At 39.4% G+C, this 27,191-nt stretch overlaps 4 protein-coding genes and 1 pseudogene across 4 annotated transcripts; 2 read left to right on the forward strand and 3 right to left on the reverse strand.

The window, feature by feature from the left end:
• Positions 1-380: 380 nt before the first annotated feature.
• On the reverse strand, positions 381-2,919 carry LOC111343656 (histamine H2 receptor-like). The gene has a single exon (XM_022950841.2). The coding sequence runs from the start codon at positions 2,622-2,624 to the stop codon at positions 1,413-1,415; it is 1,212 nt and encodes a 403-aa protein (XP_022806576.2). The 5' UTR covers positions 2,625-2,919; the 3' UTR covers positions 381-1,412.
• A 2,402-nt stretch (positions 2,920-5,321) lies between these two features.
• LOC111343655 (coatomer subunit epsilon) lies at positions 5,322-14,016 on the forward strand. The gene is made up of 12 exons (XM_088759190.1): positions 5,322-5,481; positions 5,590-5,652; positions 7,420-7,520; positions 10,267-10,363; positions 10,992-11,041; positions 11,291-11,344; positions 11,461-11,482; positions 11,651-11,710; positions 11,859-12,014; positions 12,476-12,544; positions 12,699-12,773; positions 13,642-14,016. The coding sequence occupies exons 1-12, from the start codon at positions 5,332-5,334 to the stop codon at positions 13,693-13,695; spliced, it is 951 nt and encodes a 316-aa protein (XP_088615316.1). The 5' UTR covers positions 5,322-5,331; the 3' UTR covers positions 13,696-14,016.
• A 667-nt stretch (positions 14,017-14,683) lies between these two features.
• LOC148732156 (putative leucine-rich repeat-containing protein DDB_G0281931) lies at positions 14,684-17,334 on the reverse strand. Its single transcript, XM_088756650.1, has one exon. The coding sequence runs from the start codon at positions 17,332-17,334 to the stop codon at positions 15,382-15,384; it is 1,953 nt and encodes a 650-aa protein (XP_088612776.1). The 3' UTR covers positions 14,684-15,381.
• A 4,947-nt stretch (positions 17,335-22,281) lies between these two features.
• LOC148732157 (uncharacterized) lies at positions 22,282-25,349 on the reverse strand (annotated as a pseudogene).
• Positions 25,350-25,382: 33 nt separating this feature from the next.
• Positions 25,383-26,889, forward strand: LOC148732158 (uncharacterized). Its single transcript, XM_088756683.1, has 2 exons — positions 25,383-26,467; positions 26,517-26,889. The coding sequence occupies exons 1-2, from the start codon at positions 25,383-25,385 to the stop codon at positions 26,887-26,889; spliced, it is 1,458 nt and encodes a 485-aa protein (XP_088612809.1).
• Positions 26,890-27,191: the final 302 nt, after the last annotated feature.

Consider the following 27,191-nt stretch of genomic DNA (forward strand, 5'->3'; position numbering starts at 1 on the left):
GATCAGCAGTCGAAAAAATATCCTTTTTGGGAAGGGGTTGTGTAAAAATGCGCTTCAGTATGTTGTGAACAAGATGGGTGCCCAGGGGAAGACTTTTGCATCAGCTCGAGTATATTCAGCGAGAAGTCATTTTTTCAGGTCAGGTAGATATGCAATGTACCTCTGAACTATGACAAAAACGATAACGTGCTTACCTACGGATGAATACTTCAATTTGGACGGAGAAAACGCAAATTTTTGGCCAGGATTGGCGTACCACTGCTACTGCGATCTGATAATCTGTACGGAAAGTTTTTAAAGTTTGCAAGCCTAAGTAGTGTTTTTATTTTCAGGAGCCTTTCAGCGATATAAAGGTCAGTTGAACAACTTTATCTTTAACCGCCTCCCGGTTAGCTCAATCGGTTAGAGCGCTGGATTGTTGTGCGGGAGGTCGAGGTCGATGGTTCGAGCCCCGGCCGGACCAACACTCAAGGTCTTAAAATAACTGAGGAGAATGTGCTACCTTTCTATAATATCAAGAAATGGATAGACATTCTAGTCTTCTCGGATAAGGACGAATAAACCGTAGGTCCTGTCTCCTGCATCTATTAATTAGTTAATTTGGTTAGGCAGGGGACGTTAAAGAACCCACTCACGAGATTACTGTGATGTGGTCTGGCCTGTTTACTGGGAACTTGGGGGAGGGGGCATCTTCAAATACGTTTCCTTCGATTGTTTGTAAACTGCTGATGCAGTCCGGCCAAAGTCCCCCGAAGTGTTGTGATGCGCATTTGATCATATCCACATGTTAATTTGCGCAATATAAATATTAAATTATTATTATTAACTAGTGAAATTTATTTCCATTGCGGGGGCTGAACTTAAATTCATGAATAACGTTATTAGTCCGCACTACGACAAAAGCCGCAAAATCAAGACAGCAATGTCGAGCCGAGAACGTATTCAAACGATGTACAGCTATTTTGTTTCCTAGTGGTACACTACTAGCCAAATTTGTTTTTAACTTTGCCTCAGTTTAAATTACAGCTTTCATGGAATCCTTGTTAAAATTTACAGAAAGCGCTTAAATCGCTTAAACTTGGCAAACACTATCAAATGAAAGCTGAAATCGTGGTCAGTAAACGGAATTGCCATAAATCTCCATTGCGCATTCACTTGCCAAGAGGTTTTCGTTCTTATGTAAAGACAATTTTCAGTAAACATCAAAACGAAAATCCAGTTAGGATATCGCTACAGGGCAGGAAGATGTTTGAGGTTAACGTTGCTGCCTAAAACGCAGTCGCACAACGCACACACGCAACACACACAAATGTTATTAAAATCTGCAGTCAGAATCACGAAAACAAATCTCATTAGAAAATATTTTAGAGCGTTATTTCTGTGATTACTATAGTTGTAGCGTCATTTTCCCATTAAGAATCTTCTGTTGCAGTTTTAAGATCAGTAAACTCCAATTTTACGTTTGCACTTTTGCTTATGTAGAAAGCATACGCCGTTTCTTTCCGCATGGCTCCCCGCCGTCGAAAACCATTTGTTGCTCCTTGTTTAGGTGTGACCCAATTCCACTCAGCGAAGTTCGTACCTGAATTACTCTTATCGAATGAGATTCTACAGCTTAGAAGTCTTAAAAAATTCGAGCAGCACGTAAGTTTCTGCAGCGAATTCAAAACGACGCGGTTTCTTAGAATATATAGCATCGGAAATAAAGATCCCTTTAAACGAAAGGAGAGGTATACAGTGAAAGCCACCCTTGGAGAAAGGACCCGATTTTCAGGTCGCATCGTCCAAACTATTGCCACAACAAATGGTGCTGTACAAAGTAAGTAGAGTAAAAATAGGACTACAGCAGTGATTGGCGATCTAGTCTGAACACGTGCGACAAAACTGTCCGCCGAAATAGGCCACGTTGGAATTCTAAGTAAACTGTCTCCCATTTTCACCCTACGTCTTCGCCTCAGAGCGCTTAAAACGCGATAGGAAACATAGTAGATACACATTTGAGGAATCAGTACGCACCCTGTCTTTAAGAAAATGGACAGGGCCATCGATGGTGTTCCTGCCTCAAATAGGCGAGGAAGAGTGTGGCAAACTTGAGCCACCTGGCTGAGAGAAGTTTCAGATTGATACTTTCGAAAGCTTGCGTGGTATGGAATTGCAACAATCGCAGATTGAACCCAGCACCACAACAAAGACGCTATGGCTTGTCTTTTTGTCATTTTTCTTCGAGAAGGCCTCACTAGGTTTATATATCTATCGAAGGCGATCCCACACATGCTCAAGATCGAAGCTGCTTTGAGAAGGCTATCGAAAGAAATCGACAACTCGCAAAAGAGATCGCTATGCGTAAGCCTTGGAATATAAGCTGGTGTGATATAAAAAGCCATATCCGATAGGGCAAGGAGGATGTCCACTAAGCAGTGATTCAAAACCATCGTGTTCGTTGTGGTTCGCATCTTGTGGTTCAGATAGTAGGAAATAACGATAATGCAGTTAGTTGATATCGAGAAAAAGATCAAACAAACAGATACGATACATCTTCCAATGTCAAACTCTTGTAGCAGGTATTTCTCCTGTCCGTGTAGTGAGCGGTTGGAGAGATTGTGGAAATGCAATTCATTTGTCATTTTAGTAGGAAAAAAACTCAGTGTTCCCTTCAGAATTTAACCTCCTTAGCATACACAACCAAGGCCAGGAAATTTCCTTTCCTCAGACGTGTTCAATGAAAGTTATGGCTCGCTAATATCCGCTGTACATGTTGTGGTTGTCTTTATCTTCCTCAAAAAGAAATGAACTCTGATGAGCGAAGTACATCTTCAATAAAAGACTAGACATGAGCACTGAAAACTTTTTCCCCAAAGCAATCTTTAGAAATTTTTCGTGCGAGAAAAAAAAAGCGAGTTATGAATTGAATATGCCGACAATAGGAATTAGCCAGCGGATCTTGAAAAATATGTAAATAAACAGGAAACTTGAAAGCATTTCCATGTAATTATTGTAATTCAACTTTGGTAGGTGCGTGCACTGTTATTCAATTAAATTGAACTCAAAAGCTCGCGAATATAGTCTTCGTTTACACATTTTTCTTTTTTTTTGTTCTCTATTTCGGGGGCAACGGGCAAGGTATAAGAGTTAAAATGTAATTTAACTCTGATTTAAAAAAGAAAATTCGAATAACTTATTAATGAGCTCGCTTTTGATGATACGAAAAAATGAATTTCACCAGATAACCATCTTATAATTTTTAAGATTGGGACTAAGTTTCTTTAGGACATAAATACCTCAAATTTGCGAAATGAATATTTAACATTTAAGTTTATAGGAGTTAGAATATGACCGCCTGAGAGTTCTGTGATGCTGACGAAACATCTCAAATAGAATTACTTTTAAAACCTCTGATTATTGACATGAATCTCGAAGATGGTGGATACTGAGCTGAGATCCGAATTTTAGAATTTGTTCAAGAATACTTTTTTGGAATGAATGTGTATATTCCCTCTGGTCCTTTATTTAAGACATACTTATTTTTGTGCTTTGCCGTACTTCCTAAGTTTGTCCATTTCCGAATTATACAAATTGTATAAATATTCATTTCTCGTCTTACTTTCACTTAATAATGTTTGATTCTTAACTCAGACCCTTTCAGTATAAATTACTGAAGTTGCGTCTCGTTGCAAAAATCTGAAATCGGATATCTGGATTTCCAGTGCCCAAGGATACCAAAAACTGAGCAATACACGGATTTGGCGACCATATGATATTTTGTACTGAATCAATTTACAATGCATTATCACTAATAGCTTTTAGAAGGTTTCCATTGAAAAGTCCCTAAATGCAGCTGGGGTCTACGTGAGTAACGCGCGGGCGTGTAGAAGACATCTCTTTTAATTTAGCGCTCTTCCTTTCGCTCGTGACTTGTGCTATCCGCTCACTTCGCCCGTTCATCCAATCTCTTTTAAAAGCGCTATGAAAACAGCGCTGCTTGTAAGGCCACGATCAACCTACTGCCTCGATTGGTTTTGATATCCGCCTCACCACTCTTTCTTTCGTGAAAGTTACCTTTTGCTGGTTGGAAAGGCTCTTTTGGTGACTGTAATCTCGATAACCTGCAATCGGGATAAAACTTAAAAGATCGCGCCGTTTTCTCGTAATACAAGCTTATGAACACGTGCGTTAGTAAGCGGACACGCTCTTTTCGCCATAATCGCTTCAGCTTGCAAACCGGGGTCTGAAATCTTTCATAATGGAAGACTACACTCGCACAGGCCACAAGGCTCACGATGACGCATAGTTTGCGTCCATTAGATTTACATTTCAGCCAACCACGCTAGTATGAGGTTATAATTTTCTTGCATGTCACGCCACATTTTTCCGTGCAGGTGCGCCTTTTTTCCGTTATAGCAACAGTTATTAATCACCGCTATTTTAAAGTGAAAAAGTACTCTTGAGTAACATCCGATAGGTAGGAAGTGTGAGTTCACTCAATTGCTCCAATCAATTTGCCGCTAATCCAAAGTCTGATTTGACATGAAAGTGCGTGTTTGAAAACATCCTGTAATGAATTATTATTTAGCTAAGTGAATGACTAAGATTATTTTTTTGAACGTTTTCAACAAATTAAAAAGGAAAAGGAGAGGTCTGAGTGAATGGCATTTGCGTTCACACCTAGAGGACGTCGCCCCGGGGGGGGTGGGGGAGTACTCTCTTATAAGGGCTTAATGGGGACGTGCGGCCAGCAAGGGTATGTTTTTCGAGATTTTTGTCTTAAACAGGGTATCGAACTTATCATTTTTTGTCTTAATCAGAGCATCGATTTATCAATTTTTGTCTTAAACAGGATATCTTTTCTTGGAAGATAAACAGCAAAATTTTTACAAGCTCTAATTTTAATTAATATTGAATTCTGTTGATTTTGGCTTTGATACCAGGCACATAATCATTAAATGTCTTAAACAGGGTATCAAAAATCGGAATTCTGTCTTAAACAGGGTAGGAAAATCAGCGATATTTGTCTTAAACAGGATCAGGGTATGAGGGGCTGCGCCGCACCTCCCCACCCAGGAATAAATCGAGAACCCCCCCCCCCCCCCCGACCGGGACGTCGCCAATCTCGTGCCAGCTTCTCGTAGCCAGCGAGAAATAACTTGGGATTTGGAGGAACTGAACGTTGTATGACCGTAAATTTTGATTTTGAGTTTCCCTATCAAAGAGGTGTTATTGATTCGAGGCGTCATCTGTTATCGTTGCTCGCTTTCCTTTGGCGATCTTTTCTGGCTTTCTTTGAAATGTCTCTGCTCTCGAAAGAATACTCCCATGTGAACCTGCGGGTTAAGTATGACACGGTGCTCCTGGGCACAAGTCAGAACGTTGAAGGAGAAGAACAACATGGCGGCTAGTGGTGACGTGGATGAACTCTTCGAAATCAAGAATTCCTTTTACATCGGCAACTATCAGTTTTGTGTAAATGAAGCTCAGAAGTTACACGTACGTGTTCACTTCGGTTGCTTCGCTTTGAGTCTTTTCTGTTGAAATTGTCATCTTTTGAGAGGTGAAATGTAACGCACGTAAACTCATTTGATTTGTCTTTAACAGCCTTCTTCCCGTGAACTGGCCATTGAAAAAGATATTTATATGTACAGAGCTTATACAGCTCAGGTAAGTGACTCTTCCTATCATTAGATACATAATGTTGCAACGTTTTCGGGATATATAGACCTGATACAGCTCTAGAGTGAAACACATGTACTACATACACATGAATAAAATCGCTGTTATCGAACCTGTTGGATATTATCTTTAGTTCAATGAGTCATTCAGTTCTCTATGTGTTTCCTCTCATTGTGAGCTATCATTCCAACTTTTTCTTTCCACATATTGATATAGCACGCACACACACCTTTTTATTGTAACGAGCAAATTTAACAGATTTATAAATTTATACAACCCGCATGTGGCAACGCTAATCGAGGCGGATTGCATGACTTTCAATAAAATTTAGCAAAATACATCAATATTAGCAGACGGAAAACAAACTGTTTATCAGATCATGTTCAAATCAACAGACAGTCCACCTCTTTGAAACATGCATGTTCATACTGAACATTTAATGGCAATGTTTCTGTATGCCAAATGAACTGGGTTTGTTACCATAGTCAGTGAGGCCTCCCTCAGTTAAGCTGGTGGTTTGCAGGGCCCCCTTGCCATCTGTTATAATATTGTTATCCAAAATGTATTATTAACTTATATGTAATGATGTTAATCACCAAGGATTAAGAACTTTATTGCATCCATTTTGAAATCACTGGTGGTCCCTGTAATCTGATTGGGTCTAATTGGTGCAATTTATTCACGAATCATACCATTTTTTGCTCTAAATCGCATCATTTTACACTTGACTGAGTTTTTGACACATGACATCAAAGTCTTCCTGTTTTGCATACAAAATAAGATGTAAAATTTTTTCGGCTCCGCTTTTATTTAAAAACTGGCTCAGTACTGTATCAGTAATATATTTGAATTGAGTCCTGTATTTGGGCGATTTCAAAATGGATGTAACAAAGTGGTAATTGAACCTTGTGTTGTGCAATTTTGGTCTGAAATCGTACTTGCGATTTCAAATCAAACTTGCGCTGTATGCTCGTTCGATTTTGAAGTCATGTGTATGATTTCAGCCCTAATAATATACATGAAACAATTTCTCAGTTCTGATTGGTTAAGATGAATGCAGTTTTCAGTTAATTCAGTGCAGAAGAGGGTTAGTTCAGTGCAAAGAAAGAAACAAACCAGACAATCTGAATGGTCATAATGATTGGTCAAGGTCAAGGTCAATGTCAAGGTCAATGTCACTTGCAGGATTTGAATAAATTATTTTTGCACCTGATGCGTGCGCTTTTCTTCTGCGTAGTTATGAGAAGCTACCTCATATTTTTTCATGTATATTATTAATACATAATCACATGGTTTTCTTGTGCAATTTGGAATAAATAATCACTTGTAAATTTTTTCAAAGATCACAAATTGCACACACCCTACGGGCTCATGCAATTTTGTTAGTCTTTGAAAAAATTTACTCATGCTTATTTATTCCAAATTGCACTCGAAATCATGTAATTACCCATACAAATTGCACTCCACTCAGTTCAATTACAATTATATATGTTAATGTTTATGATACCATCCCTCTTCAAGTGGCGAATAGATCAATAAATCAATCAATGATACACAGTACTTAAGATACATTTGTAACCCAGGAAAGATGTGGCATCCCAACTATTGGGAAGTTGCCACATTCCTTCTTGCTTCATGTTACTGACACCCAGATAAGCTCCACTCACTTTAACAACCATTTCTCAATGTAACTCTTTTGTTAATTTTTTCATGGGCATGTAATGACTCAGCCTTGCATACATTTCTCTGACTCAGGGTAAGCATAGAGTTGTCTTAGATGAAGTGACATCAGCTTCTCCTGCAGAAGTACAACCTGTCAGAATGTTGGCTGATTATCATCAGAATCCAAGCAAAAGGTACAATTACTTTGACTTTGCTGCTACACGTAATATTTAACCCGTTACTTCCTAAGATCAAAGTTTTAATTCTCCTCTCAAGTTGCTACACTTTTCATTGTAAATAAGTTACAAGAATAGAGTGTTTGCGGTCACATGACTATGACGTCAGAGAAATTTTATGGCTGCCGTGTTGGAGGAGTGAAAATATATAGCACTTGTGGCAAGTTTTTTTATTTGAAAGCGTAATTTCTCGAGGGATGCCATCGTTTTGCCCCGTTGTTGGCTGTTCTAACCACAAAAAGAAGAATCCAGGGCTTTGCTTTTGTCAGGTGCCAAACATTGTTACCAATCAAGGGGAAGAAACCGAGATTTTGTCCACCCAAAGGCAAACTCGGTGGTTAGCTGCCATTAGTCAAGCTGACTTGACGTAGAAAATTCTAGAAAATGACCGGGTTTGCGGTATCCACTTTCATTCGGGAAAAGCAGCACGATTATGGGATTGATTAAACCCAGACTGGGTTCCTAGATTACATCTGGAGCATAACAGACTAAAGGAATCCAACGAGAGGAAAGAACAACAAGAACAAGAAAGAGCACAAAGGATTACCAAGAGGAGAAAATGCGAAAGAGAACGTGAGGAGCAGGAAGCTATGCAAAGGAAAGCTGTAACGGTGAATGAGCCTGGAGAGCGAATAAGAGCTGCAGAACTTGATTCAGTGCTCGAGAAATTGACAGATTCTATTGACTTCTCAAGTTCACTTTTTATTTTCTTGGCCGACGCAAAATTAATATTCTTCACCCTCGCATACTCTACTTGTTTTACTGCAGAAGGTAAAAGCCACGTTCATTTTACCTGTGTGCAGGCAAGTTTTCCATTCAATCTTGTCCAGACCTCCAAATAAAAAAGAACACTCGCGATATGAGAACAGCTTTCTCCCAGCCCAGCCATACATCCCGCACAATGCACTGAAACAACAGTTCCTTCTGTGGTTTTTATGATCCAGAGCTGCAGGTGGGGGTCATTCATCCTTTGCCAATGCCTTACTTTAGCGAGAACAACAAATTTATCTTGGATTATTTTGCCAAGAACACTTGTAACAAAACCAGAAACCATTTGATTGTAGGCAAATAGGCTTCGGAAATCCTTGAATTGATCCTTAGTGTAGAAGCTGGTCTCGAGCACAAGATATAACAAAATATCACAAGCTTCGACAGGAGGAAGGCATTCCGAAGTTCATTTCTGCACCGAAACGAGCAAATGATTCATGCCGATCACTGAGATCTTCTCGACATACCTTTTCTTAATACTGCCTTCCAGTGAATTGGCATAAGCGGAAAATATAAGCTTGGAATCCACAATCGCTTTGTCCGAAGACGCATATTTTCCCAATTCACTGACCGCCATCTCAAGAATCACTCCTCCAACACGGTGGCGCCTTGTTTTTGAACATTTCTGTGACGTCACGTGAACAGACTCTATTTGTTGTTGTTTATTTTATTTATTAAGCTTTGCCTAGTTATCTTGGGCAGGGAGACCACTACAGCCTTAGACAATTACAGTGGAACCCGCGTCAACAATGACGAGGCCAGACCCCCCTAATTCCCAGTAAACAGGCCAGACCACTTCACAGTAATCTCGTGAGTGGGTTCTTTAACGTCCCCTGCCTAACCAAATTAACTAATTAATAGAAGCAGGAGACGGGACCTACGGTTTATTTGTCCTTAGAATTTCTATCCATTTCTTGATATTATAGAAAGGTAGCACATTCTCCTCAGTTATTTTAAGACCTTAAGTGTTGGTCCAGCTGGAGCTCAAACCCTCGACCTCCCACACAACAGTCTGGGGCTGTAACCTATTGAGCCAACTGGGAGGTGGTTTGATCAAGTTAACACCTTTTACCTGATAAGTCTGCATTTTCTCATTACCTGTTTGCTGGATCACGTATGGGTAGGATAGGGAGAAGTTACAGTACGCGTTAATTTCTTCGGGGAATTAAATTCTCTATTTATTTTATGTCTCCTTCCCCTAACTCCCATAACACATGTGTCAGGGTTTCTGTGGTGATGTGACAGTGAAAATTCACACAATTGGTTCAGAATTCATTTGATTTTTTTGCACAATCAAAACAAATCTCATGATAAGAGAAAATTCTTTAAAACTAATGTGGACTCTAGAAGTGTGTAAGATCTAAAGTGTAGCTGAGTTCTGTAAACCTCAGAATACAAGCATACATGTACTTCAACAATCTTTTCTGGTCTTCTTTCTCATTATTTTTTCAATCATTGTCATAAGTTCTCCTCTACATGAGGTGCAAGTACATGAATCATATTTATTTTATCTCTCAGTTAGTTCATGCATTAGGATTGGCCAATTTAGTGGGGCATATTTTACTCTATGGCCTGCTAATGTCAACAGTCTGTTTGAATTGAAAATCCCCCCTTCCTGTTTTAACCCAGAGATGTAAGAAATATTTTATAAACTTTGTTTTCTTGGTTCATACTGTAAGTTACATAACTTCATTTTTCCAGTCTGTGACATACAGTGTGGACCTAAAACTCGCTTATTTAGAAGTATACATGTATGTGTGTTTAGACTGTATGCTGTATTGTATCTAGAAACTGTTACTTATACATGCTTTTGATTAGATTTAAATCAAAGACTAGTTTCTGCTCTAGAAGAATAGTTACTGCTGCAGATTAGTGGATATTACAATGGTAGAAATTAACTAAGTGTTATTTTCCAATTTGCTTTGGTTCAATTTAGAGAATCCATTCTCAAGTCCATAGAAAAGAAGTTAAACTCTAGTGATCTCAACGACTATGATCTGTTAATGGCAGCAACAATTTATTACAATGAACAGGTACAGATCCACCTTCAAATTCTCCTTATTGATCTCATAGATTTTCTCATGCTTTTGACCTTTGGCAGTGGAACATCAGTATTGTAGTTCTCCATATTGTATATATCTTATTAACCAAGCGCGAGGGCCGCACTGGGAGAATATCGGCCCGAGGTCTTGACAGTATGGACTGAGCGCAGCGAGGTCCGTACAAAAAAGACCGAGGGCCGATATTCTTCCAATAAGGTCCCGAACAAGCTTAGTTAATAAGAGATTTATTATACGACTGAAGTTCAAGGGGACGCAAGTGTGTATCATTCGGGACCATTTGGGACAGTGCCCGGTCCAATACTGAGAGAATATTGACCGGCAATAGAGCATTTTGATTGGTTGATTTTAGTTATTGGCCCTCTGACTGCCCGAGTCGTGTAATAATTTCTATTCATGCCCCATGGTTCTTATGAGGAGAAGTTTTGTAACAATCAAGCTTCTTTAAGTTGTGATTGCAGTATTTCTGTTATTCTTACAACCTTAAAAGAGATAACCATACATCAATCCATGTTTTTTCAAGGACTACATGTGTACATGCACATCTACATGTCCAGATGTATTGGTTCTACTCAGGAATACTTTTGTTTTTCATAATTAGAATTTTGAATCAGCATTACGATGCCTTCATCAGTCTGAGTCATTGGAATGGTAAGGAGAAACCTCTACTCTCTGTTTGCATTTTTGTCTTGGAAGCTTCATTGTGTTTGGGCAAGTTCCCAAGACTCCCCAAATGTGTGTACAGCTGTACATATTTCACAACTCAAAATGAATTCGTGGTCAAAATTAATTGAACCAATTTTATTTGTATGTTTGCTCTTTGATAACATATCAAATGTGTGCAGCTTCAAATGTTTGCATAATGGTTTTGTTTTGTTTTTTTTTTTTTTTCTATTTCAGCTCAGCTCTGTCAGTACAAATTTTCATCAGCATGGATAGAGTTGATCTGGCCAAGTACGTGTACATTTTAATTTAGATCATCTTTGAGGTTTAGAATAAATCGGTATAATTGAAAATGAAAATTCTAGCAAAAGAGTATTAATCATTCTTTTGGTTATTTTGTTTCAAAGGAAAGAACTTAAAAGAATGCAGGTGAGTTTTCTTTTTGGTTATTTTTGTTTTGTTGGTTGTTGTACTTTGTCTGTTAGTTTTTTTCTTGGGGGCAGTATTTAACCCTAAGTTGCATTGTCATAATTTTCTGATTTGGAGGAGCTTGGAGTGTTGTCTTGGGTTTGTTATTATCAAATTACTCTTCTGCAGGACCAAGATGACGATGCTACTCTCACACAGCTTTCCCTTGCGTGGTTCAATCTTGCTGTGGTAGGTGAATGAAAGAGTTTGTTCTTGCTTTATGTCAGGCTGTGTGACCTGAATCTTCATATCTGCCCTCAACAGTCAAATTCACTCTTTTGAGTCAGCAATAAACTTATATATATTTTTGCAGTGAAGGTGTTTTTCTCTTACATAGGGAGGGGAGAAATATCAAGATGCCTACTACATTTTCCAAGAGCTTTCGGACAAATACACCCCAACAGTCATGTTACTTAATGGTCAGGCTACTGCATACATGCACATGGGGAAATTTGAAGATGCAGAGAGTTGTCTGCAAGATGCACTAGACAAAGTAAGTCACACTTAATGTATTGTGGGCAATGAATGATGCTCCAAGTTTATTACATATGAATAGAAAATACAATAAATTTGATAACCTTCCAGGGCCAGTTCTGTTGCAGGTTAAATATATGTTACAAAGTTTAACATACTCTATTTAGGCCTCAGTTGGGTATTAATGGAAATCAAACATTTTCATGAGTGGGCTGTTTGAATGAAATACACTTTTTTACTTCAGTGTTACATAAACATGTATCTTTAAGCCATTATTTTTAATTATTAAAAATCAACATGTAGATAGAGCTTTAGGCAAAATTGAAGCCAGTTTAGAATGTAGTTTCTTTAAGCAACAGTTAAAAGTTGTGGGAATCCATGTACACTCCCCCCTCTCCATTTCCACCTCACGAGCAAAACGAACAATTTCTGCATTTGAAAAGCACATTTTTACGTGTTGGTTCCTCTCTCGCTGTACAGGATAGCAGTAGTCCAGAAACACTCATCAACTTGGTGGTTTTATCTCAGCACCTTGGAAAAGCTCCTGAGGTATGCATCACGTCATTCTGTGCTGGTTATTATGTTTGGAATGAGCAGAGGAAGTAAAAACTACTGGAGATATTTGAATATTGCACAAGTGTTGTTGATATTACATTTTTTTTTTTTCCTTCTACCTTTTTTACTTTTTCTGTGCCTCTTCTAGGTAACAACAAGATATATTTCGCAGTTAAAGGATGGGCATCCCAGTCATCCTTTTACAAAAGACCTCCTGAAAAAGGTACTTTTCGTACTCTTTTTCCCTTTTTGGTTTGTTTTTTTTTTTGTTGTTTTGTTTGTTTTTTTTATTTCTATTATCATAACATTGTTATTATTATTATTGTTTTTTTTGTATTTAATTGGATGTGGCAAAGAAAGAAAGTAAAGACGTTGCACTATCACAAGTTGAACAGGCTCTTTGGCTGCCACAAAGGAAGGAATAGCAGGACTCGACACTTAACGGTTGCCAACTAGCCACAGACTAGTAGAAATTCAGTTTTGGCCAGTGGTTTTCGATTTCCTCTGGCTAGTTTGGCTAGAAAACAAACTGAAATTGTTGTAACATCCAAGTTGTCACCAGCCACTCGGCTAGTAAGTTGAAAAGTTAGTGTCGAGCCCTGAATAGTGACCAATTTGTTAGAGGAAGATTTTTCATTTTCACAAATTGATTCATGGTCAGTGTGGATCCAAGTGAATGATTAACCTCAAATTCTTGTGGATATACGAACAAAGTTGAAATGGTAAATTGGCCACAGTAACGATTTCAAGAGCCGACGTTTCGAGCGTTAGCCCTTCGTCGGAGCGAATAGAGGAATTGTGGGTTGTGTGTGCTTTTAAAGGCAGAAAATGGAACGACGTCTTTCCACCAATAACGTAGCTTCATTTTCTGTCTTTAAAAGCACGCACAACCCACGATTCCTCTATTCGCTCCGACGTAGGGTAGCGCTCGAAACGTCAGCTTTTGTGATCGTTACGGTGGCCAATTTACCATTTCAACTTTGTTGATATATCCAAATTATTTTGTTACTCCCACCGACGCAGCCCCAAACAGTTTCTTTGGAAACTATCAGCCTTTACTCAAATTCTTTTTTCTGTCTGTGCTTATTCAGGAGAAAGATTTTGATCAGCTTGCTGAACAATATGCAGTCAGTGTACAGTCCTGAGGATGATGACAAGAGAAGAATCCCGCAAAGTATTCAGGCATATTTGTAGACAATAAAATAAAAAAGAGGCCTCTCAAACCCTATTAATAGCATCTCCGTACAAGCTCCAGTTTATACGGTGCACGTTCTTACAAAATTAACTTGTAACTCTGTGTATCTTTCACCATTATGTTTTATATCTTAAGGTGGTATAATTGTTATGTTGTTTTAACTTCTGCATTAATTTTGGTCTTTGTTTTGTGAAGAACAAGAAATTTCATGGTTGTAGGTCTTAAAGTTTAAGTGCTGAATCTTGAATTTATTAAAGCAACCATTACTCCTTGTAACGTGTGATCTACGTGAATTCAACGCATCCTCCACAATGGAGAGGGGGGGGGGGGGGGTGTGACTGCTTCATTTTCTGAGTGTCACTCCAAACATTAAAAAGCAATCTCTACTCAGGCTCTCTTAGGTGGTCGGTCCTATTTTGGGCTTTTGATAACTGTGGCCAAAACCTTTCTCTGGCTGTGTAGAGAAACTGACGGTAAATTGCGTACTATTGGGCTAGAGTGTTTTCAGGCGGGAAAAGGAAAAATATCGCTTTAGCCCCAGCCAGACGAAAGGCTACAGAAACAAACGGGTTTTACGTTAGCTCCAGAGGGGCCTGCGAAAAGAAAATGAAGAGTTCACGAATACGGATTAGAGGTGTAAATTGTGAAGGATCCTGAATGTAGAGTACGTTTCAACTTAACTTAAAGAATAGAGAACCAACTTAGGACAGACCTGAGTTTTAATATCCAACTTCACAACCTCTAGAAGTTTACAATACTGGGACAAAGCTTTAAGCTGTAGTACATGCGTGCAGAATTTCCTACATTGGCAGAATGTCCTACGTACATACATACTTTATCTGGCGTGGAGAAACACGCTTAGCTTTCGCTAGTTTATAGGTGCTCCACAACCAAAGATGTAATGTGCATTGATAAGAGTAATTAATCAAAGCAAAAGATTAAATTTTACAACCTTTGAAATTTCGAGTAGTATTTACAATGAACTTGGCAGTTACTAAATATGGGAAACAACTTTCCGAACCTGCTTTTAAAAACGCATTTGAGCCACAACACGAATATTAGTGCGTTCTAGTACTTTGCCGCAGTATATCACCATGACCTAAGTCCATATGTGGTTGGTGTTTGAGCTAGCCACAGCACGAATATTAGTGCGTTCTAGTACTTTGCCGCAGTATATCACCATGACTTAAGTCCATATGTGGTTGGTGTTTACTCAAGGTAAAAGATGGAGGGAAATTTCCTCGAAAGTTACGCGTGGTTGTCTACATTATTTTACTAAGCTAAAGAAATTCGGTGGAGCCTTCAGCTAATAGTATTGTTCACTACTTGAGGTTTCCGCTCATCCATTACACCACCCTTGGCCTGCTTATCATGCAAATAAGGTTAACGATTATCATTAGTCGTAGTAGTTGTAGTATTAGAATCTAAAACAACTTGAAAGTAAAACTTTTTAACGTAAGCGTCAAGTTTTATGTTAGTCCTCGTTGTGGCACTAAACTGTCCTAGTTGGCCTCAAGATAGTGTTTGCCAGTCACATCCGAACTGGCCAATCGGCGCACGCGAAAAGCACTATTTGTCAGTATAGTATGGTATGTATGGTACGGTATGTACTCAAGCAGGTTGTCTGGACAAATGTCTAAGCAAAATTATCGACTTCAACGTATCTCCTCCTTGAACTGTTAATGGACAACAAATTTCTTCTTTCTTCATCATCACTGCTTCTATCATTCCTTCGATTTTTGTCTCCATTCCCACTTGTAGCCAGACGGAAAAAAATTGTGCCCACAAGAAACAGTAGTACACAAGAATTGACAATCATTACAACCCAGACATAAGCTGCTGAATACGTCATGGAGCTTTCCACAAACGAGAACCTCAACAGGATGAAAGACATGGACAGCGCCAACAAGACGAGAGGCTCGCAAAAGTTTTCAGAAGCAAACTTAGAATGAGAATCGTTATAAGGGTGCAAACATAGATGAATAATAGCGAAACACACGAGAATTACCCAGACAACAAAGGTTTGTAGAGTAGAGGATGACGAAATCGCGGACAACGCAATGGCAAGCAATACGCGACGGAGAAACATGACGAGCTCAAAATACCGCTGATACCTTGGTTTGTAAGGCAAATATGCAGGACCAAGCCACGTGTCAAGTTTCTTACGATCGTCAGGGCTCATTTTGTTTCTTTTTCCAAGGAAGATAAACATGAGTGAGTTGAGAAGCAAAGGAAACCCAATCACGTAGATCGCCACGGAGACGACACCAAGAGCTGATAGTGTTCTGTAGGTATCGGATGTACATTCAATCCAAGGAGAAATTGGCATGTATAGAATGTCACGGTCATTTCGGCATGGGCGTAAAATGGAGAGAGTTTGCTTTACAATAGGGAAGTAGCTGAAACTTAAACAGAAAAAGGCACTTTGGCGGCATTTAAAGTGAACGTTTTCCATGCGTCGTTCTGTCGGACGCAACTTATTGTAGACCAACATGATGCTAAAGTAGACACCCACAGTTGCCATGCAGCCAATTGGAAGAAGAAGAATAAAAGCAAACTTGCCAATAGGATTGAAAAGAGAAGGGAAATCGCACGAAAGTGATGGAAAATACAAATTCCAGTAACTGCTCAAGTAGTTTTGAGCTGCGACGATTTTTCGAGGCCACATGTTGGAGCTCGATACCATGAAATCCATGGTTTGTATATAGAAAACTGCAATGCTGATGAGAGACTTTGTATCTTTCCCTCGACTAGTCAAACACAACACAAAGACCACCAGGGTTAATTTGAAAACCCAAGTAGGCAAAAATTCTAAAAGCATAAAGATCAACAGTAATAGGAAATGTATTGCTGTTACAGCAAACCATTTGATGGGCCGCAAGTTGAAATAAAAAAATGACCAAAGCAGAACAAGGAAAGTAATGGCAAAGATAGGAATAAACACGTAATAGTAGGTGAGATCTCTCTTCACGCACTGGTAGCACATTCCGGAAATCTTATAAAATCCTTCCTCACAACGAGAGCAGAACCTGTCAGTGTTACCCGAATGGCAGATACAGGATTCATTGCATTTTGTTATCAGAGTTGACACTAAACGTTTGTTATTGGAGGAGTACGAGTCGTCGCTAAGGGATGTGTTAAGCCGACAGGTGCAGGAAGCCATTGGATTACACGCAGCAGGTACTGGGCACTTGACGAGATGTGTAACATTCCTAGGATCAGGAGATGGCCAATAGCCAAGAGCTATTTTCATAACGTTTGGACGAAGGTCCCCTTGGACTGTAGCAGTGACTTGGTCACACGTTCCACCATCCATACAAGATTTGCATAGTCCGTTGTCTCCGTAAAAATTTGGATCACAAATGCAATATCTGTACTTGTAAAATGTAGGATCCAAGCGAATGCGACCATTGTTAAACGTTAGGTGTCCTTCGGGACATGAAAAATTGTCGCCTTCAGGTGGTCTGACCATCCTTAAAAAGTCAGGACGAAAGGCAGTGATCGATACGCTGTTTCCTTCACGCATGGAGGGATTTCCAGAAATATCCAAATACTGGAGAGTGATTAAATTCCGAATACCACAAGACATGTTAAAAGGACACAAGAAAGACAATGGAATTACTATCAACAAAACCTGGTTTCAAATTTCAAAATTTCGTATTTTTGGTTAGGGAAAGTATTTAACTTTAATTAGTCCAAATAAAAAAATACAAAATCTTAAAAAGAATACTAGATACGAATGAAAAAGGTCTTTTAGCCTAATTGGCACTAAATAGTGAAAAGTGCACAGCAACAATGAAAACTGCAGTGATTTGACTTATGTAATGTTTGTCCTTTTACAGACTAGATAAAAATAACCCACTCTTCAACTTTATTTATAGATCCCAGTGGACTATAAAATTGTCAAAATACCTCTAACTAAGCCATTACTCTAATAAAACCTGAAAACAAAAGCTATTGTGATTTGTTTACTTCCCTTTCTCATTCTCAGTTTAGTGTTAGAGAAGACTAGCTTTCACAATTTTTAGTCCTCATTTCCATCTCGAACAATAATAATAAATATAATAAATAAATAATAATGCTCTGCCCATTCATATGAGACAGCCTGGTTTTTCTTTGGCTGCTTTTAAGAAATGTCTGAAAACTTACCTTTTTAAAAAAGCTTTCTTTTCAAATATTTTTCGATTTTACGTGATTAATTTTCTTAATTGTTTTGTCTTTAATCAATTGTAGTTATTATCTTTTTAACTCTGTATTGTAAAGCGCCATAGAGAAGTGGGATATGGCGCTATATAAGTCCATTATTTATTTATTTATTTATTTATATACTACGGAAGTCTCTAGCGGAGTGTCGACGCTTTTCATGGTCTTTTTTCCGGGATCTCGATTTTCCTATTTCGTTTGCATTGCGTTTTGGTTCGTATTGCACCGCACATAAGTGAAATTGTCACGGTCAAAGTGAGAGGTCACTTTGAAATAAATCTACCAGAAAACCCGGGCCAAAGAAATCGAAGACAGAAGATTTTGATAAAAGTGCAGGAATACCGTGAACACTCAACCAATAATTAAATGGTAACAAATAATTTTTCAACAATAAAAATATGATAATTATAGTAATAACGTATCAGTAGTATCAATAATGATAGCTTAAAGGGGCTAGCTCAAGAACCTCGCCGTTCCTCTATCGGTCTACCCTATTAGCTCCCATAATGATTAAACTAAGCTTCTTTTAATTTTAATTCTAATTTTGCATGTCAATCATAAATTTCTCTCTTATCTCATCGAAATTCCATGTTTGTGGGACTTTTGTTTCATGCAATAGGGCATTCCGCGTTGTAGGATATTCCTCCATTCCACCATTCCACCATTCCACCATTCCACCATTCCACCATTCCACCATTCCACCATTCCACCATTCCACCATTCCACCATTCCACCATTCCACCATTCCACCATTCCACCATTCCACCATTCCACCATTCCACCATTCCACCATTCCACCATTCCACCGTTCCACCGTTCCACCATTCCACCATTCCACCATTCCACCATTCCACCATTCCACCATTCCACCATTCCACATTCCACCATTCCACCATTTCACATTCCACCATTCCACCATTCCACCATTCCACCATTCTACCATTCCACCATTCTACCTTTCCACTATTCCACCGTTCCCTCATTCCATTAAATAGGCTCATTCTGTTAAACTAAACTCAAGGTCCTTGCTTGCCTCGCAAATTTAGCGGCTCTTTTGAGAAAGTGTAAAATGCTGCCACGATGTGCAGAACAAACCTTCAAGAATATTTCTGCAAGGAAAAGTCTTTTCATTTACGTGCCGGAGACGACAATGTGAAATTATTTTCCGATGTTTATCATCTTTTATGGTGTTACGGCAAGTATTTAAAATATTATATTTTAGGATCTACTGGAATACCAGGTAAAACTCGCAGACTTCGTTGTGGGCTAAGAGATTGTCCATATTCTACTGCGGTTACTCTCTCTCCGACAGGACTAGAATATGCCTTCGCCTCCATAGGAGACAATAGCCATAAAAATTGCAATACGATTCGTTGTGCGGCTGTCACGCAAGAGGTCATGGCCATGAATTTACCATATACATTATTTCTTGCGTGACAGGTGCAAAAACTGTGAATTTCTTTGGAGGCTGAAAACTCGAGGTTCGTTTTTATGCGAGATACCTCTACTTATACGAATTAATAGGGTATGTATTTTTCTCAGATTTTGATGAAACTTGGCCGGAATATTCGTCAGATATCAGGGGCAAAATGGTGTTTGACTTCCCGGCGTGTGATCACAACCGAAGTATTTTCTAATGTCCAACTTCAACATAGACTTTCTCGGGAACTCCTCGGAATATCGAAAAAGCCTCACACTGTTTTTTAGCCTATTATCTGCTAAGTGACACAATCCAGTGTGCTTGGATTCCACGGTAACACCAAGACTGATGTTCAAAACGTACGACGTCAATTTTGTCTTTAAAGGCTTGCGAGCGCCTACCAAAATAGAAACTCTCAAAACGTTAGTTATTTTCAGAATCTATGCTTTATAAGCTCTACAGTGATTTATAATTTTCCATGCTTTCTTCTTAAGTTGCGCGTGTAGGACGATTTTTCCAGAGGGCACCCCCTTTTTTTTGTTGACAGTAACCTAAAAAAGACGTAAGGAAGGCCATGGAATTCTTTTGCTCTCACCTAAAATATTTTGTGTGGTTATCTCTAAAGCGTTTACCTCATTAAAAAATTCGTAGCAGAGAGCCGTTTCTACCCCAAAACAGGTAAGTTTACTAAAGATCTTCTACGTCGTGTAAAATGCTGTATACATTTCAGTAAGGGCCTTTTCGCTCTAGCGAAAAAGTTGTTTATTGAGACAAATTTTCTGTCATGACAAAGATTTTACAAGTGCGGATTGTTTGTGGCGACTTGACCAATTTTGGCGGAAGTGGACGGATCACCGGTGGAAAAAAGTTGTCCCGAATAAAAACTGGACAAAATCGACTAACAAGCAGATCAGATACTGACTGAATTTGACAACTGTGAAATTTTAATGTGGATGCAACAGACGAAGCAAAAATTTGTCCTCACAGATCCTTGGACCTTTTTCAATTTTTTTATTCATTTCATTTTGTGCCACTGACAACTACAAATTAACATAGCTTTCCTCCGTCGTCAAATAAATTTAAGTTAAACCAGATCAACAGTCGGTGGATATAGGCTTGGTAAGCTTAATTATACATTTACGGCAGACGCCATATTTGATACTGGTTTCACAATGAGACGACTTGAGTGTTTGCCGAGCTGCTTGCCCAAGCGTTCTGATTACAAATATCCTTTGTACTCACCATAAGTATCTCGAGGCCACAATGCTTTAGCTTGTCCACCTTGCAAAAGAACTATTTGGTAAAAAGCGATGCTCAAGAAAACAATCATGTACTTCCCATACTGAAGCAGACATTTGGTACTTTCGATTAGAGTGGCTTCATGCTGAGTTCCGAAACAGGCCATGTTTCCAGCTTTCTAAGAGTATCCTTGGCACAGTGTTCCTTTTATTTACACAGTTACGTACCGGATGGCTGCTTGCCAAGATTAATGCAATTAGTGCTATTTCGGGCGCTCGACATCATATGTAAAATCAGAACGGAAAAAATGCGTTAAAAAGGAAGTCTAGTGCGGAACTGAATTTATTCCTCTGGGCAGTGTTTCTCTCAACTCTTACTTTTATTCTTTTTTTAACTCTAGAAAAGGATTAAAACTAAAAAAAAGAGACAAAGGGAGGAAGGATTCACAAAAGAAAGTTTATTTAAAGGAGAATAATGTGGCCCCGAATAGGTTATTCAAATGAGTGTTGTCAACCTTACTGTTTGCTAGCTGACCCTTAGTCATTTCAGTCAATTAGTTTCTACCTCACTAATCTGGTTTCAAATCAAGTGAGACGCAAAGAAACACTTAAACTGAAAGTAAGAGGCAGGAGTTTCATAATTAGCGGCTTGTATCTTGTTCGAGATGGAAATGAGGACTAAAAATTGTGAAAGCTGGTCTTCTCTAGCACTAACCTGAGAATGAGAACTGAGGGGGGTAAACAAATCCCAATAGCTTTTTTTTTTCAGGTTTTATCAGGTTAATGGCTTAGTTTGAGGTATTTTGCTAATTTTATAGTCCACTGGGATCTATAAATAGAGTTGAAGAGTGGATTATTTTTTATCTAGTCTATAAAAGGACAAACATTGCGTACGTCAAATCACTGTAGTTTCGAAACCTATAATAGTTGAGCACCAAGAATGACCCGTGGGAGGGAATTTTCGCTAGATGGCGTCACTTAGAAACAAATGTAAAAAGGAATTGCAGATAAATTAAACATGATTTGCAAACCAATAATTCTGCACGTCCATGTACAAAATATGTTTGCCGACAAAATTCCTTTGATAGGACAACGTTTCTTGATATATACAATTCAGCAAAATAAAATTGCGACCTTCCGGAGACATCTTAATTCCCGGGCAACCAGAGAAAAAGTTGGAAAAGATTACTTTGGATCATTTTAATAATGTAGAGGAAATGTTTTATTAGCCTGCCAGACCTTCACAGGTAGGCCGCTTGTCGAAACGAACTAAGAGTAGGACACTTCGGAAAATTTGAGATACGAGCTTGGCCTTGAATGCCGTAACTTCCACATTGCAGAAACCATTTTAATACAAGCTTAACATACATCAAACTTAGTATACAGCTGATTGCTTAAAAAAATTAAGCAAACATGCAGGACAATATTTTCCTAGAGAGCTAGCGTCACGATACGTCCTTCAACTGAGTAAATGCTGAGCTCAACGTGAAACGCAACAATGTAATCGTTCCTGTACTTGTACGATAAGTATCATGCGAGTTGATAGACAGGAACTCAGTGAATGCTATTGACTGGGTGTCCCTCCGCATGTCGCCTGTTCATGGACAGCAAGTTGGTACTTTCTTCATTCTCACCACCCACCTCTACCACCTCTGCCATTCACAGAAGAGCACTCTCACGACTTGGCATTCCTACTTACAATAAGACAGTAGAAAATAATGCCCATTAATAGGAGTAAGATGCAAGAATTGACCACAATTACAATCCACGCATAAGCTGCTGTATAACTCATGGAGCTTTCGAAGGCCAAAAACCTCAACCGGAGTGAAAGACATGGAAAGCACCAACAAAAGTAAAGGCTCGAAAACGTTTTCAGATGCAAACTTGTGAAAGGGACGATCATTATAGGGCTGCAAACCTATATGAATTACGGCAAAGCCCACGAGAGTTAACCAAACAACTAGGGCTTGTAAAGAAGAGGAAGAACAAATTATGGACAACGCAATGGCCAGTAATACGCGACGGAGTAGCATTACGATCTCAAATTACTGCTCATACCTTGATTTGTGAGGCAAATAAGCAGGACCAAGCCACGTGTCAACCTTCTGAACTTCGTCAGGGTTCATACTGTTTCTTTTGCGAAAGAAGAAAAACATGAGTGAGGCGAGAAGCAAAAGGAACCCAATCACGTAGACAACTACGAAGACTAAACCAAGAGCTGACAATGTTCTGTAAGTAACAGAGGTGTATTCTATCCAAGGAGAAGTTGGCATGTATAGAATATCACGGTCATTTCGAAGTGAGCGTAAAATGGAGAGGGTTTGCTTTACAACTGGAAAGTAAGTGAAACTTAAACAGAAAAAGGCACTTTGGCGGCATTTAAAGCGAACGTTGTCCATGCGTCCTTCCTTGGGACGAACCTTTTTCTAGCTCAGCATAATGATAAAGTAGACACCCACAAGTACCAAGCAACCAATTGCAAGAAAAACAATAAACGCAAACTTGCCAACAGGATTGAAAAGGGAAGGTAAATCACATGGAAGTGAAGGAAAATGCAAGTTCCAGTAGCTGCTCGAGTATCTCTGAGCTGCAATGAATTTTGGAGGCCAGACGTTGGAACTCAATACCACGAAGTCCAGAGTTTGAATATAAAAGACTGCGATGCTAATGAGATACTTTATGCCTTTTCCTCGACTAGTCATGCACAACACGAAAATCACCAAATTCAATTTGAAAGCCCAAGTAGGCAAAAATTCCAACAGCGTAAAAATGAACATTAAGATAAAATGTACTGCTGTTATAACAAAACCATTTTATATGTCGGTAGTGGAAATAAAAAAAATTACCAAAGCAGAACAAGGAAAGAAATGATAAAGACAGCAATGAATACTTAGTAGTAGGTTAGATCTCCCTTCAACACACTGGTAACACAATCCGGCAATTAAATTAAATCCTTTTTCATAACGAGAGCAGAGCCTGTCAGTGTTCCCCAAATGGCAGATACAGGATTCATTTCAGTTTGTGATCAGTGCTGAGACTAGACCCTTGTTATTGGAGGAGTACGAGTCTTCGCTTGGTGATGTGTTGAGGCGACAGATGCAGGAAGCTAGTGGATTGCAAGCAGTAGGTACTGGACACTTGACGAGATGGGTAACATTCCTAGGACCAGGAGATGGCCAATAGCCAGGTGCTATCTTTATGATGTTTGAACGAAGCTGCTGTAAGGTAGTGACATTAACTTGGTCACACGTTCCACCATCAGCTCAATTGCATTATATGCTGATGATAGCATGAGGTAGATTATTGTCCCCAGTCCCTGCTTCAGTTCAGCAGCAAAGTAACGGTAGTGATTGTGATATTTTTGCTATCGCCTTTGCTGCTTGTCTAGTCTTTGGAATTGATCCAATTCATGTAGGGTTTGATGTTTCAACCCTGAGACCTCACCTGGCAACTTGTCTCAGGAATAAAAGAATCAGTTTGTTTCCTTCAACTTAGAACAATTTCACATGACCGCCTTTAGTTATAATTTGAAATTCATAAAAGTGGGAGTAAATCAGACATATTTTTGGAGAATGTGCTTTGATGACACTTTTTTTTTATCCTAAATATAATGGTTGACAAATATTACTGGAAGTCAAAACTGTTAGTGCTAAATGGTTTCTTGCAATGAAAGGCTAACCATTTTGCCTGTGTTTTTGCAATAGTATCATAATGTACACATTCAAGCCACAAGTAGAAAATTATAGAGAGAAATGAGCCTCTAACATCTGCACACAGTAAGTTCCTTTTGTTACAAAAAATATAAAGTATTATATATTGTTCATATTATAGAAAGCAAAAATTGTGACTCCTATCATTTAGAACCTCCTTATGGTCCTTAGGTCAAAATTTGCTTGCTCAGGCCTATCAAAAACCAGCCAATAGGGACCAGTCATTAACTACAGGGTCTACTACCTGCCGGGGTCAATTAAAGCCTTCCGGTTAGCTCAATGGATAGAGCGCTGGACTGTTGTGCGGGAGGTCGAGGGTACGAGCCCCGGCCGGACCAACACTCAGGGTCTTAAAATAATTGAGAAGAATTTGTTACCTTTCTATAACATCAAGAAATGGTTAGATATTCTAGTCTTCTCGGATAGGGACGAATAAATGGAGGTCCCGTCTCCTGTAGGGTTAGGGGCAGGAGACGTTAATTTCCCACGCACGAAATTACTGTGTGACGGATGTCCTCCCCTGGGGTAGGATGGGTGGGTTTACTGGGCCCGCAGTGATTGGCGCAAGCTGTTGCGGTGTCCCTGCCGGCCGGCGAAGCGATTAAATAAATGACTGTGTTGGAGAAAAACCTCATGAGGTTTAAATTCTTTTTCAGAAAAATATTTTAGACTATAGGATTTTTGAAAGCTCAACTATGCAGGGGTGCAAAAACTCGAGAGCATTTTCTAAAATGTTGATTTCCTCATGCTGTTTTATGCCTCAAACCTCTCAAAAATATTACAAAGAATAACGTCCGGGGTATGAAAAGATTGAGCCAAAATCTATAGGAAAATCAGCAAGTGGGGCGCGGAAAAAAATTCTGAAAAGTGAGAGTACCTTCTCCTGCCCAGCACTCCCCATATATAATGGTCGGTCCGTTATATCTACGAGCTTTAAAGGTAATTATAACTTAATGGTCTCCTTAATCAAAGGGTACAATTCTTGGTTCTCACCCACGTGACCCCTAATTTGACAGCCGTTGCTATCCGCCATGATTGTGTCCCTCAAGTGCAAACAAAAAGTAGCATGAGAAAGAGTGAATGCGAGAAAGCTTCCTGGTTCTTTGTATTAATTATTGGCAATTGTGTAGGCAAAAGTGGTCGAGATAGCATTGGTTTTTATTCTGTACCTGCTATTATCACTAATCAAGGCGAAGAGGGCGAAGAGTTAACCCGAGAGAAGAGAAATCTTTGGATCTCCGCGATAGGTCGTGCTGACCTGAAAACAAAGAATGTTTTGCAGAACGAGCGTGTTTGTAATCGTCACTTCGTTTCTGGCAGGCCTGCAGAAAACTGGGACAGGTTCAGTAAAGATTGGATTCCAACACGTCATTCAACCAAGAAAGAGTACAAGAAAAAAGATGCAGACGCCGCTGCTCAGAGGAGTGAGCGAGCGAAGGCCCGAAGGAAGAGTGCGATCGAGCGGCAAGAACAAGAGGCAGCCAAGAAGAGAAAATTTATCGATGGAAGCGGAGAGCGTATAACTGACACAGACTTTACCGCTCCATCAAGGACGTCAACTTCAGAGAGCGAAGAAAAGAGCAAAGCAATGATGCTAGATAAGCCTTGTGCGAGTGGCGAACAAAGTGTGACAGACACTGCTTCCCTCGTGTCAACTGCGATAACAGTGAATGTCGAAACACAAACAGAAGAACAGAGTGAAACGAGCACCGCTTCTTGTGTGTCAGTAGTGACAAAACTGGACGCCAAAACACAAACCGAAGAATTTGACTACCTTCTGAATGCTAGGCAAAGTGGGTACAAGGCACCGGATAAAGAATTTTTTGATACGGACGAAAAAGTTCGATTTTACACCGGAATGCCTTCTTGGGAAATGCTCAAGGTGGCGTTTGAGCATGTTGCCAAGTACATTACCCGCAGCACACAATCCCCGAACAGATTTCAGGAATTTATCGTGGTGCTCATCAAGCTGCGGCTAAACGTTTCCTTTCAAGACCTAGCTTGCTGGTTTGTGGTTTCAATATCCACAGTTTCAAGGATCTTTTCATCGTGGATAATGGTGATGGATGCCCGACTGTCTCCCCTGGTTTTTTCGGCCAGACAGGGAAAGACTCTGAAGGACAAGGCCCATGTCCTTTCAGTATGCCTTTGGTAAGCAGGTCACAGTAATAAATGACTGCTTTGAGGTGTTTATTGATAGGCCAACAAACTTACTTGCAAGGGCACAGACTTTTTCCAATTATAAGCACCATAACATAGTAATTATTCTTATTGGAATTACTCCACAAGGAACTGTATGTTTGGTGTCTGAGGCTTGGGGTGGCCGCACCTCTGACAAGTACTTGACTGAGAATTGTGGATTTTTAGAAAATCTACTTGCCGGTGACATGGTCCGGGCTGATCGGGGATTTACTATTTGTGATAGCGTTGGGCTGAAACAAGCCAAGTTAATAATGCCAGCATTTACTAAGGGAAAGTCACAGTTTGATCCTGTAGATGTGGAGCGAACAAGGGGCATTGCAAATGTGAGAATCCCTGTGGAGAGAGTTATTGGTTTGTTGAAACGAAAGTAAACCATTCTAGAAGGAACAATGCCTACAGATTTTCTCTCTTCCAACCGCAGAAGAACTCCAGATACTAAGATCCCCATGATAGACCAAATTGTAAGGGTTTGTTCTGCCCTTGTTAATTTATGCCCTCCAATAATTCGTTTTGATTAATCTTTTCAGTCGCAAGCTCTTTGAAACACCTGTTTACTATACTTAGCATATCATTCTTCAACAAGAAAAGGGTATTTATAGCTCATTAAATGATGATAAAGTTTTTGAAATTTGAGAGCTGCTTGTTTGCCGGGAAAGCTGGTATTCAAGTTTTT

The sequence above is a fragment of the Stylophora pistillata genome, chromosome 4, assembly GCF_964205215.1.
Source record: "Stylophora pistillata chromosome 4, jaStyPist1.2, whole genome shotgun sequence".
Taxonomy (NCBI): Eukaryota; Metazoa; Cnidaria; class Anthozoa; order Scleractinia; family Pocilloporidae; genus Stylophora; species Stylophora pistillata.

What these genes read in the sequence shown, in the direction of transcription:
- LOC111343655 (XM_088759190.1), top strand. Translation starts at nt 5,332, where the DNA reads ATGACACGGTGCTCCTGGGCACAAGTCAGAACGTTGAAGGAGAAGAAC. An exon ending in CAGTCTGAGTCATTGGAATG is followed by an intron (nt 11,042 to 11,290) that starts GTAAGGAGAAAC and finishes TTTCTATTTCAG; the next exon opens with CTCAGCTCTGTCAGTACAAA. An exon ending in GATAGAGTTGATCTGGCCAA is followed by an intron (nt 11,345 to 11,460) that starts GTACGTGTACAT and finishes TTTGTTTCAAAG; the next exon opens with GAAAGAACTTAAAAGAATGC.
- LOC148732156 (XM_088756650.1), bottom strand. Translation starts at nt 17,334, where the DNA reads ATGTCTTGTGGTATTCGGAATTTAATCACTCTCCAGTATTTGGATATT.
- LOC148732158 (XM_088756683.1), top strand. Translation starts at nt 25,383, where the DNA reads ATGAGAAAGAGTGAATGCGAGAAAGCTTCCTGGTTCTTTGTATTAATT. An exon ending in GTCCTTTCAGTATGCCTTTG is followed by an intron (nt 26,468 to 26,516) that starts GTAAGCAGGTCA and finishes GTTTATTGATAG; the next exon opens with GCCAACAAACTTACTTGCAA.
- LOC111343656 (XM_022950841.2), bottom strand. Translation starts at nt 2,624, where the DNA reads ATGACAAATGAATTGCATTTCCACAATCTCTCCAACCGCTCACTACAC.